General features: G+C 44.6%; 1 protein-coding gene across 1 annotated transcript in view; it reads right to left on the reverse strand.

Moving 5' to 3' along the window:
- Window positions 1-14,209, reverse strand: part of Ttn (titin) — a 269,525-nt gene that overhangs the window by 170,026 nt on the left and 85,290 nt on the right. The window contains 22 exon segments of the mRNA XM_036184883.1: window positions 91-376; window positions 479-571; window positions 1,135-1,422; window positions 3,045-3,335; window positions 3,712-3,999; window positions 4,147-4,434; window positions 5,151-5,429; window positions 5,516-5,794; window positions 5,920-6,198; window positions 6,311-6,598; window positions 6,975-7,253; window positions 7,367-7,648; window positions 8,222-8,500; window positions 8,710-8,991; window positions 11,114-11,401; window positions 11,550-11,837; window positions 11,971-12,249; window positions 12,346-12,624; window positions 12,718-12,996; window positions 13,128-13,415; window positions 13,506-13,784; window positions 13,926-14,207. Coding sequence (XP_036040776.1) covers window positions 91-376; window positions 479-571; window positions 1,135-1,422; window positions 3,045-3,335; window positions 3,712-3,999; window positions 4,147-4,434; window positions 5,151-5,429; window positions 5,516-5,794; window positions 5,920-6,198; window positions 6,311-6,598; window positions 6,975-7,253; window positions 7,367-7,648; window positions 8,222-8,500; window positions 8,710-8,991; window positions 11,114-11,401; window positions 11,550-11,837; window positions 11,971-12,249; window positions 12,346-12,624; window positions 12,718-12,996; window positions 13,128-13,415; window positions 13,506-13,784; window positions 13,926-14,207 — 6,043 coding nt within the window.

Genomic DNA, 14,209 nt, shown 5'->3' on the forward strand with positions numbered 1-14,209 from the left:
TCTCTATGCTGAATCTTGCAAAGCTGGTCCTTGCCTCCTGAGGACCCTTTGTGAGGAAGAAGTCCTCTCCACAGCTCTGAGTGGACTTACTTTTTCAGCATGGCGCGAAGATCACCTTCAATCTTCTCCTGCTTCTTCCTTTCGTCCACCTGTAGATTGACGTTACTTTCGATTTCCCCGTGTTTGTTGAAGGCAACACATCGGTATAACCCAGAGTCGGTTTTTGTGGTGTCACGGATCTCCAGCTTCGATTCGTCGCCCTTCTGGTGGATCAGAATGCGACCTCCTTGATTCAGTTGTCTCCACTTTCCTTTTGTCCATTTAACGTTCGGGATTGGGTCACCTCCGACTTTTGCGGTAAATGTGGCAGTGGTTTCTAAGGGAAGGTGAAAACAAATGCATTCCAAAGTGAATCTTGCCCAGTCAGAGCTTTTGAAAGGAAATCAGTAGTCTACCCTGGACGAGGCTGTACACTTACTTTCCACCACTCGGATACTCTGAGGCTCTGATACAAAAAAGAGTTTTCCATCCACCGCCGCCTTCTTAGCTGCAGGGGCTGCGGCCAGTTTTTCTGAAACACAAGTTTCCGTGTTTTGCTAGTACAAGAACTTGAAAATCATAATAAATACTCTGGTGTGTAAAACAAACTTGAAGGTCTTGGGAGTGTCATAAATACTATTCACTCCAAGACCCACTAGCTGTAAGTTGTGATGAAGCAGTTTCATAGACATTCATTCCAGTGAGAGCTAAAGTAGGCTGAGCGATAATGGATTTCTAGCATCCAATCTGGCATTTATAGACTTTATTGCATACATTTCCCCTGGGCCATGATATCAAGCTATTTCCCATTGCATCAGCATGGCATCATTTTGGGAACTACACTGACTATATCCTTGTGGATATGCTGTGAGAGTTTTAAGAAATAGGCTGGTGAACTCTGGGTAGCTCTCAATACTTTGTATTGACACTATTTCCATTGAATCACTGGACACTTTCACTCTAAGAGGGCTAGAGATTACAAATGACGAATAACTAATGTGTGTGACTTATCTGACTCCATCCTCATGTATCATTAGCTAAGCACCACAGGCAGTTTCTCCCTCAATGCTCATGACACTTTCTTGGTATCTGTACCTTTAATGGTCACTTTGCACTTGGAGGTATCACTTCCGGCCACATTGGAAGCCTTGCACACGTAATCTCCCGAATCCGCTTTAACTGTCTCTTTGAGTTCCAGCACAGCGGTCCCACTAGCAAAGCTGAAGCTGCATCTGTCTGAAGGCTTTATCTCTCTGCCGGCTTTCAACCACTGGATTCGAATGGGCTCTGATCCCTGCACATGGCAGCTGAGCTGGACAAAGTCCCCTTCGTTGGCTGTTACTGGAGTAAGGTGCTGGTCAAACACAGGAGGCTTCTTAGGCTCTGGAATCGAAAAGGCATTTTTAAGAGGAGGACAGAAAAAAGTAAAAGATACATTATGTTCCATGAAAGAGATTTTTTTAAAAAAAGGGCGAAATAGCTTCCAACAGGTGACAGTGGACACTCATGGATGGAATTGTAAGACACAGCTTATTCCTCTTTAGGCAGTTGTTAATGTTTGTTGGGTTTAAATAAGGGGGGGGGGAGGTTTAAAAACATGCAAAGAGCAGCTGCCAAGCTGTCCACAAACCACCACAGCATCTGTGTCCTGATTAAGCTCCACAAGTACTATGCTGGCGCTGCTATCAGCGTCTGTGCTGTGTGGCATGATTCTGACTCTTTCAAAACGACAGGCAGCAGCATTTTTGGCCAAACTCTACAACCTAAAGGCTTGAGGGAATGCTGCTTGTGTAGAGCAGCAAGATCGTTGACCCGTGCAGAAGATAGCCACCATCGGGGGCATGGATGCGCCCAAATCTTAACGAGATGTTCTCTGATGTTCATTTTTAGATTTTCAGATGCAGCTAAAGTTTCTCCAAGCCCAAAGAAACTAAGAGCTGAAGCTCAGTGTTTGACTGAAAACAAAGATAGAATATGAGTTCCGTGACAAAATGGACATGTGTGATGTAATGTTCTATCAGAGCTCTAGTGGTCCAATGGTTCCAAGACCTACAGATAAAATAAGGCTACATTCACGATTACCACTTCTGGTATCTACTACTTCAATAAACCTCTAGGGAAAAATAGCCCCAGATTTCCATAGAAAGTATTTACTCAGTGGCAAAGCATCATGAGAATAAACCTCTTTTCATTTTAGCACATGTACTGAAACGAGATCCATTTCAGTTTTATCAGATAAATGCTAAAATTTTAATCTGTAGCCAAGACAACTGAGGAATATTAATATTAACCTAGTCACAATAGCAGCCTGCTAACGATAGTGGTCCATCAGTACATTCTAGAAAGTTGGCTTGTGCAATAATTATGTGGGTCTGTAAACTTATTATCTGGCTGAAGACATTATAGTTAGAAAATCAGATAAGATGGATCTGAAAGAATGCAAACTTCTTCCTTCCTTAAAATAATAGCCCTGAGTTTAAATAATATCTTTTATAATATATAATATTCTACCCAAATATTGGTTTTTGAGCAAATTTTACTATTTTGTCTGGTGTTACTATTTAATCTTAGACCAAAAGATAAGAGTAATATATACTAAACAATGATTCTTTACAAACAAAAGGAAATGTTTCTGTTTGTAGCTGGGAGTAAGCAACGTCAATGTAATAGTCTGTGACAGGTTTAAAACATTTTCAAATGCTTTCCCTCAAAATACCTGTCACTTGTACACATACATCAAAGGCGGCTTTGAATTCTAGCTGCTTGAAAGAATTTGGGGACATGACTTAGAAATCTGACATTTGAGTCCATTTATTAAGTGGAGTCACATAATAAAATCATGAGTCATATGTTTTTAGCAAACACATATGGAATGACGACAATCTAATGAATAACACACATTTTTGTTGGTGGCTCTCCACTGAGCCCAGACTTCAGACGATACACATGTGGAAGTGTGTGTGAGGAGAAACCTAACGGCCAGAGCTGTGATGCCGACAACTCACCTTTGATTACAATGGAGGATGTGCACAGGGCAGAGCCTGCATCATTTGTTGCCTTGCAGGTATACAAGCCTGCATCGGCCATGCTTGCTCGCTTGACTTGAAGCAACAGTGCATTGTTCTTGAATGTGATCTCACAGTTGGAAGTTGGATGGATCTCTACATTATTTTTGTACCAAGCAACAGTTATAGGCTGGGAACCTGCCACACGCCCTTCCAGTTTGAAGGAATTCCCTTCTGTCTCTTCCACGGTCTCAGATAGTTTTTTGGTGAAACTTGGTGGGATTAGGCGCTCTGTAAGAAATTAAGAAGATAACTAAAATGAATATAGATGTAAGTTATTGCCATGAGGCTTTCAAGAGGGGGGAAGTCCTGTTTTTCGTTAAGTATCAGGGAAAACTAGTCAAATCCAGCATAGCAATTCGTGCCATAGCTACTCCTCAGCTGTTCTCTGACAGCATGGCTGATGGACATGATTCACAGGCATTACAGGACCAGACGTTTGTAAGAAGAGAGGCTCAGTCTTAGGGTTGAAGAGGACATATCAACTTTTAGGACTAAATGACATCAGTTTCTCTTTATGCGAATCTCTCTATCATAATAAACCCAGTGCTATGAAAGCTGTTAGGTTATACTCTCAAATGACTGCCCTCTGTTGGATCAATTCTACCTTTTATAGTAAGTTGGGCTGTGCAGGAGTCTTTGCCCACTTCATTCACGGCGTAGCAGGTGTACTGTCCAGAGTCACCCTTGTCCACTCTGACGATGGTCAGGTGCGCACTGTTTTCCAGATAACTGATCTGGTAGTTCCCGCCACTTCGTATCTCTCTGTTGTCCTTGGCCCAGCTGACCTTGATGGGCTGTGTTCCTGTGACATGGCACTCCAAGTCAGCACTTTCTCCTACCACAGCATCCACAGGGGCCAGAGGAATATCGAAGAAGGGTGGATTCTTCCCCTCTAAGGAGAGATTACAAGGAGAAGGTTTCATTTCGGGCTCCAGACCTGGGCCATGCCCTTTGAAGAAACAGCAATGATTCATTTCGAATTTTGTATGTGATTACAAAAATTTCAACTACAGAAACATATGTCTAAGAATCCACAAACCTGTGAGGATGAGTTTGGCGCCCGAAGAAGCAGAGCCTATGGGATTTGTTGCAGTGCAAGAGTACTGGCCTGCAAGACTCCGGTCAGTTTTAAAAATGTTCAGAGTGGCGATGTTGTCTAAAAATGATGTCTGCACATTGGGGCTATCTTTCAACAGCTTGCCATCTTTGTACCAAGCCACGGAGATGGGCTCTGATCCATTTATGGCACACTCAAAAACCACTGGCAATCCCACGGTTTCTTGCACATCTCTCAATTGTCGAGAAAAGGATGGTGGAAGTTTTTGCTCTGTAGGAACAGGATTAAAGCAATGAACACAGCTCCCCATTTTAAATTTAGTTATAGCCATCCTACAGGATTTTCCCTAAAAATTTGAGGAGGGAGTCTGAGCAGCTCTCGAATGAACTTGAGATGGAAGAGAGCATGTGAGTTTTTGGAGAAGTTTGTACAGTAGGAACACAAAACAACAACCAAACCTGTAAGCCAAAAAAATGCTGCTCAGCTAGAGGCCTGTCTGCTCACCCAGCAGAACCTCCTGTTTATTAAATTGCCTTCTAGCAATCTGAATGAGACAGGCATGGGGTAAATTAAAAATACACATCACATACATTCCTTTAATAGTTATAGAGGCAAATGGTAGCAGAATCTTTCCAACTGAACATTTTGCCATCTCCCTATATACAAAGGATGTAGAAAAAGTGGATCCAGGTGTCCAGGTGTGGCAGCACACACTTATAATCTCAGCATTTGGAGGCAGAGGTAGGAGGATGATCCATGAGTTCGAGATCAACCTGTCCAACTTGTCTATCTACTGAGTTTTATCTAATAGGAGATACATAGTAAGATCCTCAGAAAGACAAGCTAAAACAATTGCTCAGGAAAAAGGATAAGTTGCTAACTCTAATTGGAATTACTTAGGCCCCCCCAAAAGAAGGCTCTCACTGGGCATTCTACATGTTTTAAAAGAAGCATCTATCTATTTGCTTTTAAAATATCGTGCTCACCTTGAACGGTCAGGAAAGTTGATGAAGATACTTCTCCCACACTGTTCTCAGCCCTGCAGATATATTCTCCACTGTCACTGCTGCCAACCTGGGTGAAGACCAGTGTAGCAACATTGTTCTTAAAATGCATTTTGCAGGTGGCAGTGGGCCTCAGCTTTGTATCCCCTTTATACCAGGAGACCCCGATTTCCGGCGTGCCAGCCAGCTGGCATTGTAAAGAGGCAGAATCACCAACTGTCACCTTCACGGGATCCAACTGCTTGACAAAATATGGCGGTTCTGCAGCAAAAGAGATGAGCAGCCATGAAGGACAGGTTGGGACGATGGCCTGGGGACGAGGCTATGAATGTGTGGTCACAACAAACCTAGTATCAGGATCTGGGCAGAGCAGGAATCCTTGCCGGAAGCATTTTCAATGTAGCAGTTGTATTGACCTGCATCTTCCACAATGCTGCTCAGAATTTCCAGGATCGCTGACTTTTCGGTTGTGGTGATGTTACAGCGTTGGGAGGGAGTGACATTTATACCATTTTTCTTCCATGTAACAGAGATGGGAGGAGTTCCAGAGAAGGTCCCTTCTAGGATCAGGGGCTTGCCTTTCTCTATGCTGTAATCATTGAGTCTCTTCACAAATATGGCTGGGGCTGGTGTGGACAAATTGATAAAGCAAAATCAAATACAAACACACACATACACACACACACACACACACAGAGCACACCTGACTGCTACGTGCAATTTAATTGTGTAAACAGAACAGCAAACAAACCTTTTACGAAGAGATGTGTTGTACAGGAAGCCCTGCCAGCCTCGTTACTAACTATACAAGTGTATTCTCCACTTTGGGATGTGTCCACGTCAAACAACTCCAGTTCAGCCACTGAGTCCTGCAGAGACACATTGCACCTGGCCCCGGGTACAAGCTCGCTGCTACCTTTGAACCAGCTGACACTGAAAGGAGGTGTTCCTTTTACAATGCTTGTGAAAGTGACATTACTTCCAGTTAAGACATCCATGCGGTCAGGTTTCTGAACAAAAGATGGTGGTTCTAAAAAAAAAAAAAAAACAAAGCACAAATTGGGAGAATGTGAATGTTTGTGAACTTGGACGGCTCAGTCCTTTGTGCACTGTGGCTGCATAAGACTGTGTTTTGAACTGACCTCTCACAGTCAGGGGGGCACTACACTCATCAGAGCCAGCCACATTGGTAGCTATACATGTGTAGTCGCCAGCGTCAGATTCTTCCAGCATGTTCACAGTGAGGGCACAAGTGTTGTCTGTCAGTGTGGTCTGGTATTTCCGGCCACTGCTGATCTCATTCCCATCATGGAACCACAGGACAGAGATTGGGGGTGACCCATAGACTTTGCACTCCATCACAATGGAGGAACCAGACAGACCATTCGTCTCTTTCAGTTTTCTTGTGAACGAAGGAGGGATAATCCGATCTAAATATGATAAAAGCAAACCAAGCAAGGGGCATCCGTTATAAAATGGCACAAAGAGATAATTGTCCTTTTGATGGGTCACTAGATCTGTCTGGCTCTTTTGAAAGATTCTCTAAGTGTTGCCCATGGGGTTACACAATATCAAGCCTGGAGGATAAGTATGGGCAAGTTGACTTCCTAGAGGTTCTTCCTCAAGAAAGGAGTGTAACTTTGAGTGTGGTTTTCTGCTATTTGTACGTGTCTGCTGCCTCTGACCCTGCTGCATCGAAAGATGTAAGACTCACATTATTACACTGTGAAGGAAGGAGCTTCTCTTCTGCTTAGGACAATTGGGGTCCCCCCCCCGTCACAAAGACGAATGAGCAGGGCAACCAACCTGAAACTTGAAGTGAGACTTTGCAGCTGTCTTTGCCCACAGGATTTTGCACCTCAAAACTGTACACCCCACTGTCACCAGGTGCCACATTGATGATTTTAAGGCCCGACACTTTGTTGAAGAAGCTTATTTTGTACTTGCTGTCGCTCGTGAGCGCCTTTCCATCCTTAAACCACTTGGTGCTGAGTTCAGGGGTTCCAGACACCGTACACTCCAAGGTACAGGTGTCCCCTGCAGTGACCTTAATAGATTCTGGCTTTTCCACAATTGCTGCAGGCTCTGAAATAGATGGAAATCACAGCATAATTTAAAGTAAAGTAGAAGGAAAAGAGAGCTACAGGAAACACCCACCTGCGTGCACGCCCATTCACAAGGATGTCCTATGTACTAACCAAGAACAGATAACGTGGCATGGCACTCCTGCAGCCCTGCATCGTTTTTGATCTGGCAGGTGTATTTCCCAGCATTGGCCGGTTCTGCTCTGGAGAACTGTAGGGTTGCAGTGTTTTCGGAGTAAGAAATCCATATGTTGTCACTTTCTCTAACAATTTCCCCCTTATCCTTGAACCACACCACTGAAATTGGCTCGGCGCCTTCAATTGTTGTCTGCAGCTGGACGTCTTTACCAATGATGGTAGAAATGTCACTGAGCTTCTTCACAAATTGTGGTGGCGCTGAGGAGAGCAAACGGGAAGGCAAGGCTTCAACATGTATGGGACTGGCAGTATTTCCCTCACGTCACCAATGCAGGAAACCACCCCCCATGATAACATAGCATTTCATCTTGTAAATAAGAAGTGATGGGACTGAGAAACCTTCCAATAAGGCTTCTCAACCTTCCAAATGCTCTGACCCTTTAACACAGTTCCTCCTGTTGTGGTGACCCATCAACCATAATATTATTTTTGTTGCTACCTCATAACTGTAATTTTTCTACTGTTATGAATCAGAATATAAATATTTGTGCTTTCTGATGGTCTTAGGAGACCCCTGTGAAAAGGTCCTTTGACTCCCCCCCCCCCCCGAAAACGGGTCGAGACCCACAGCCTTAGCCCCTGTGTCAAGAAGAGGCTGAATAGTATCTTATCCAGACGTCCAAGGAAGACCAATCACTAAGTGGGGGGAGGGGGATATTTGGCAGGAGTTAGAAAATGGAAGTGAACAGAACATGGGACCCAAGGTGGGGTAGGCACAACATTAAAATTAGAAGGAGGACGGCGAGCAGAAGAGAATGAAATGACTCTTACCTTTCAGAGTGACGGAACCAATACAAGTGTCACTGCCCACATCATTTGTGGCTTTGCAGTGGTATTCCCCGATGTCGGCCGTGTCTACGTTCAGGATGTGGATGCTCGTGAGCAAGTTCTCAGACATAATCTTGTACTTCTTCCCACTCCGGAGTTCTCGCTTGTCTTTGTGCCAAGAAACTTGAAAGGGAGGCGTTCCTTGAAGCTCACACTCAAGGTGAACATCGGCTCCTTTAAGTGTCTCAACAGGGAATGGCTTTTTGCGGAAGGTAGGTGGTTCTAGAATGGAAGGGCGAGAGAAAAGTCCATCAGGATGGACTCTGTGTTTAGACAAGGGTAGGAATTAGCTTTCTACCTCACTGGAGAAACGGAGAAAACATCTCTCCCACTTTTAAAAACTGGATCCTTGAACAATTTTAAAACACCGTGGGAGAGGAACCAGTGGGAGAGGAGCTGACGAGCAGGGTAGAGGTGGAGCAAAGCCTGACCTTTAACCTTCAGGGAGGTGCTGCTGCTGGCACTTCCTGCTGCGTTGCGCGCCTCGCAGGTGTAGTCCCCGCTGTCTTCCACACTGAGACTGTACATCTCCAGCACTGCCACTGAGTCCTCGAACGACATTCTGAACTTGCTGCTTTCTTGAATTTCAGCCTCATCCTTGTACCACAGAACCTTGATTTCTGGAGAACCGCCTATTTTGCATTCATACCTTGTCTGCTCCTCCTGCTTCAGGATCCGTGATGGGTCTAGTTTCTTGATGAACCTGGGTGGTTCTGGGGAACCAGGGGAAAGCACAAGGCGAGGCAGAAAAGACAGGTGTAATACAAGATGAGGAGAAAAAAGAAATCCCTTTCAGAGTGGACTTCATCCACAGGAGACAACTTCATTTGCTGCAGTTTAGTGATAGCTAAGTAGAAAATTCCCTAAATAACTTGATGTTTTGTGGACGGACACCCACTACCTTACTGTGGCTAGAGGAAAAAAAGAGAAGGTCCTGCTCTGTATTACACAACTCACTTCCCAGAAACAGAATCATTTTTCTACAGCTGAGCTCACAGGCAACATCACAGACGCCCTCTGAGGTTTACAGGATGGAGAGACTGTGATTACCCTCAGTGTGAGCCAATCCAAAGCTGTGGCTTCAAAGATATTCATTATGTACTGTACACAGCCAGAGCAAAAGGGACCATATACCTTAATATTTTAAAGTACAATAATCTCTCATACGCCTTCAATAGATACCATTTCAACTTCCATCACTTCCTTTTGACGTGAGTAAGAAGTAGGTTTTCTTCACTGACTAAACTTTCAGGTTCAGGAGGCAAAATGGTTAGTTGTCTCATGGGACAAAGGGTCTTGAGGTCTTAAATACCTTGAAATTAGAATAGTGTTCATCAACTACTACTTTAAGAAGCTTAAAAATACTAAAACCGATTAGACAGCGGTCGATGGAGGTAAACCTCTAATTTTTGATAAACATTTGTGAGACATGCCATAGTTCTTGCAGAACACTGGGTGTTGCGGTGTTTACATCCTAGGAGACAGGCACATCTGGGGGTATCTTAGCAATCTGGAGCCCTGCTTGGTTTAAGCAGCACATCTACCACTTCTCCAACAATCTGCTTTGCAACTTGAGACCCTGCTTACATCAAACTGCAGGCTCATGGCTCCCCAAATAAAGCCATGGTTACTTTGCTCTATGGCTCCCTATTAACTCTTAATAAACCTCCATTTTGTGGCCAAATGTACCATAACACATGTCCTGGAACTAGAGGCAGTGGGTCAGTTCAGCCTATATGGATTTTGGGTGCACATGCACTAAGACAGATTGTGTCTTCAAAATGAACTTTTAGGGGAAATCCCTATTAATCATCTTATGCTTATGCATGATTGTACATGTATATGACTCTAATTAGATGCATCTTGGGAAAGGACATGCACAGTGAATCAAAGCTTACACAACCCATGCCTATGAATCACAACAAAAGCATCCATACCCAGACCTAGCAACCAGCTCTTCTTCTTCCTGGACCCAAAGGTGGGAGCCCCAGGCAGTGACCAGGGGGCTCCTGGTTAAATCCCACTCACCGCCTGCTGTTATCTTGCAGAGTATCAAGCATGTACTTTCATATGACCTTAGAACAAAACTCCTCCATACTTTGCTATTTGTGTGTGCTTCTTCAGTCCTTTGAACAAGATGCTAAGGATGTGGAAAACCCTGGTCCAGATGGCAAGCCCGGGTAATGCCTAGTCCTCTGACTTCTGCTATTAATTAAGGATAGCTGGTAGAAGAGAAGACGTTCACCACACAGTTGACCTGATTCTTCTGGAAGGACTAGATAGTTTGGGGTGGTGCTATGTTTTAGAGGGTAATGCATTCATTAATTTACTAAGCACTACTGAAAATAGGTCACTTAAAGTAATTAATTTTTTTCCCACCCTGTGGTAACTTTTTTCAAACTAGGCTTTTCTTGTAATTCTAGGGGTTTTTTGTTTGTTTGTTCGTTCATTCATTTTCTCCTTAATCTCTATTTGAAAAACTTGAAAATACATTTTTTTCCAGTTAATAGTTTTCTACTTTTCTATTTTAAGAACAGATTCAAGGTATTTTCCCTTTTAGAAGATCTTGGATTCATGTGTGGCCCCTCTGTGTCTCTCCCTCCGATTTTCCTTTCTTTCCATCTCTTTCTGTCTTACAGTATTAGGGATCCGATGTAACATGGCTTTGCACATACTAGGCAAGCACTATGCCACCAAACTGCCCCTCTAGCCTCATTGGATCATTTCTAATTTCTAGCCTTTGGTCCTATATACAGTCTTCAGGGGTATCACCCATTTACATTGTAAGACACTGAAAATACGAAAGAGATTTGGGCACTTCACTCTGAGGAGTACCTTGTACACCCAGCTGAGCGGAACAAGAGTCCTTTCCCGCAACGTTGCTCGCATAGCAGGTGTATTGCCCAGCATCACCTTTGGCTACTTTGAGCACAGTCAGAGTGGCAGTGTTTTCAACCAGAGTCATCTTGTAGTTGCCTCCAGGGCGAATCTCACGGTTGTCTTTGGCCCAGGTGATTTTGATTGGTGCTGTTCCAGTGACATGGCATTTAAAAGAGGCACTGTCACCAAGAGCAAGGTCTACTGACACTGGCTTTAGATCAAAGAAAGGAGGCACTTCATGTTCTGCAAAGAAGGAAGACCAACATGGTGATGTCAGTTTCCATGCTCCAAGACTAGGGATAGAAAGTAAACGGCACCAGTCCTTTGGTGGCCCAAGAAAGCGAAGCTGTGTTGTAATGAAGAGGTCGGTAAGATGAGTTATTGAACTCACCTGAGAGAATGAGCTTGGCACTGGAGGAAGCAGTCCCAAGAGGATTAGAAGCCGAACAATTATACTGACCAACATGACTCTGGTCAGTCTGCAAAATCTGAAGAGTGGCGACATGATGCACAAAAGACATCTGCAAATTAGAATCATCTTTTAAAAGCACACCGTCCTTGTACCAAGACACCTGAAGAGGTTCCGAGCCGTTGATTCGGCATTCAAAAGCAACTGGGAAGCCAAGCGTCTCATGAACGTCTTTCAGTTTTCTTGCAAAGGAGGGTGGAAGTTTACGCTCTGGAAAGAAGTTAGAGAGAATCCTTATTTGTAAGAGAGAAAACACCTACAGCACATTTCCATCCACGAGAAGTTCTTATTAAAATGAACACATCAACACACAGCAAGACTTGTCAAGCAATGCCATCATCACCTTTGATAACCAGCACAGCAGAAGAAGCAACTGCTCCCACACTGTTTTCTGCCTTGCATGTGTACTCTCCCACGTCGCTATGGTCCACCTTGTTGATAACCAATGAGGCAAGATTGTTTTTGAATTGCATCTTATAGGCAGGAGCTGATCGTAGCTTTGTATGTTCTTTATACCAAGAAATTCTGATTTCAGGGGTTCCATCCACTTTACACTGTAAGGTTGTGGGCTCTCCAATGGCTGCCTCCACATGTTCCAGGGGTTCGATAAAGTAAGGTGGTTCTAAGATACAAAGGTTGGCAATCGATCAGTGAACAACAACTAAAAGAACATTTCACAGGAAGAGACAACAGTAGGAGGAGCTGACTGTCAACACACCTAAGACAGACACAAGAGCTTCGCAGATATCTTGTCCAGCTTCGTTTTCTATCAGGCAAGCATACTGTGCATAGTCTTCTATTGTGCTTTCAAGAATTTCCAGGATGCTAGATTTTTCCGTTGTGGTAATGCTGCAGTTTGGAGACTGCAACAGAGGGTATTCATTCTTCATCCAGCTCACGGAGATGGGAGGTGTGCCAGTGTACGTAGCCTCCAGAACGATGGGGCTGCCTGTCTGGACACTGGTATCAGCCAATCTTTTCACAAAAGTGGCTGGTTCTGTAAGGAGAAAATATGAGGGTAAAGTTGTACCTTCAAATGATATATCTGAAGGATTCTAGAAAGACATGGGCACTGGACAAACAAGCGAACCTTTCACAAAGAGATGCATGGTACAGGAAGCACTGCCGGCGTCATTGGTCACGAGGCAAGAATAATCTCCACTCTGCACTGGCTCCACCTCGAGCAGCTCCAGCTCAGTGACGAAGTCTTCCAAAGAAATGGTGCATGCCTCCCCTGACACCAGCTCCCTGCTGCCCTTAAACCACTTGACCTTGAAGGGAGGGGTGCCTCTGATGACACTGGTGAATGTCAGGCTCATTCCGGGCAAAACTTCCACAGAGTCAGGAGTTTGTTCAAAGGACGGCGGTTCTGAGGAGCCCAGATGGAAGGGAGATGAGGGGGAAAGAGGTGTTTGTTACTTAAAGGAAACTAAGACGAGAGGATGAACACAGATGCTGGACAGTGGGGAGAGGAGCGGCAGGGTGGCCTTGGACACTGACCTTGGACGGTCAGGATTGCAGAGCTCTCGTCCTGGCCAGCTTCATTGGCAGCCACACACATGTATGTGCCAGTGTCGGGGGGCTCCAGTGAGTTCAGACTCAGGGTGCAGACATTATCTGAAAAGCCGGGCTGACACTTGGGACTAGGAACGATCTCACTTCCATCCAGAAACCAGCCGACTGAAATGGGGGCTGAGCCTGACACTCGGCACTCCAGAACAACAGAGGCCCCAAGGGTGGCATTCGTGTCCTTCAGCTTCCGGATGAAGGAAGGCGGGACAATGCGATCTAGAGGAGGATAGTTTCCACTTAGGGAGTGTCCTTTCACTCCCACCCCTACCAGAGATGCTGTCTCCATCCAGGCCTCATGGTACTCACCCGAGACATGGACAGACACAGTGCAGCTGCTCTTGCCGACACTGTTCTCTACTTCACAGCTGTACAAGCCTTTGTCGTTCATTTCTGCAGAGGGGATTTTAAGGGAAGCCAGGTTTCTAACAAATGTAATGTGATGTCTGCTGCCTGCAGCTAGTTCTCTGCCATCTTTGAACCACTTGACCGAAAGTTCTGGAGTCCCAGCTACGACACATTCCAATGTGAAGGGATTTCCATTGGTGATGGTCATGGGTTCTGGTTTCTCTACAATCCTGGCTGGTTCTAGAAGAGGAAGAAGTATATTGCACTGAGAACCGATTCACCTTATAGTCAGTAGATAGTTGGATAAGAGTCATATCTTCAGGAAATGATTATAGGTCAATTAACTTCCCTTTGTTCCCCAAGGTCTACTTTGCCACTAACCTAGTACGGTCAGGACCGCTGAACACTCCCTCATTCCTGCATCATTTCTGATTTGGCACACGTATTTTCCAGAGTGTGATGCTTCTGGACTTCCCAGTTGGAGAGTTGCGATGTTATCAGTGAAGGAGATCCTAACGTTTTCACTCTCTCTGATGACATCACCTTTATCTTTCATCCAGACAACAGAAATTGGCTGGAATCCTTCTACCACGGCTTGTAATTCCACAGGATCCCCAATGAGGGTGGATATGTCACTGAGCTTTTTCACAAATCGTGGTGGTTCT

Source organism: Onychomys torridus, chromosome 4 (assembly GCF_903995425.1).
Source record: "Onychomys torridus chromosome 4, mOncTor1.1, whole genome shotgun sequence".
NCBI lineage: Eukaryota > Metazoa > Chordata > Mammalia > Rodentia > Cricetidae > Onychomys > Onychomys torridus.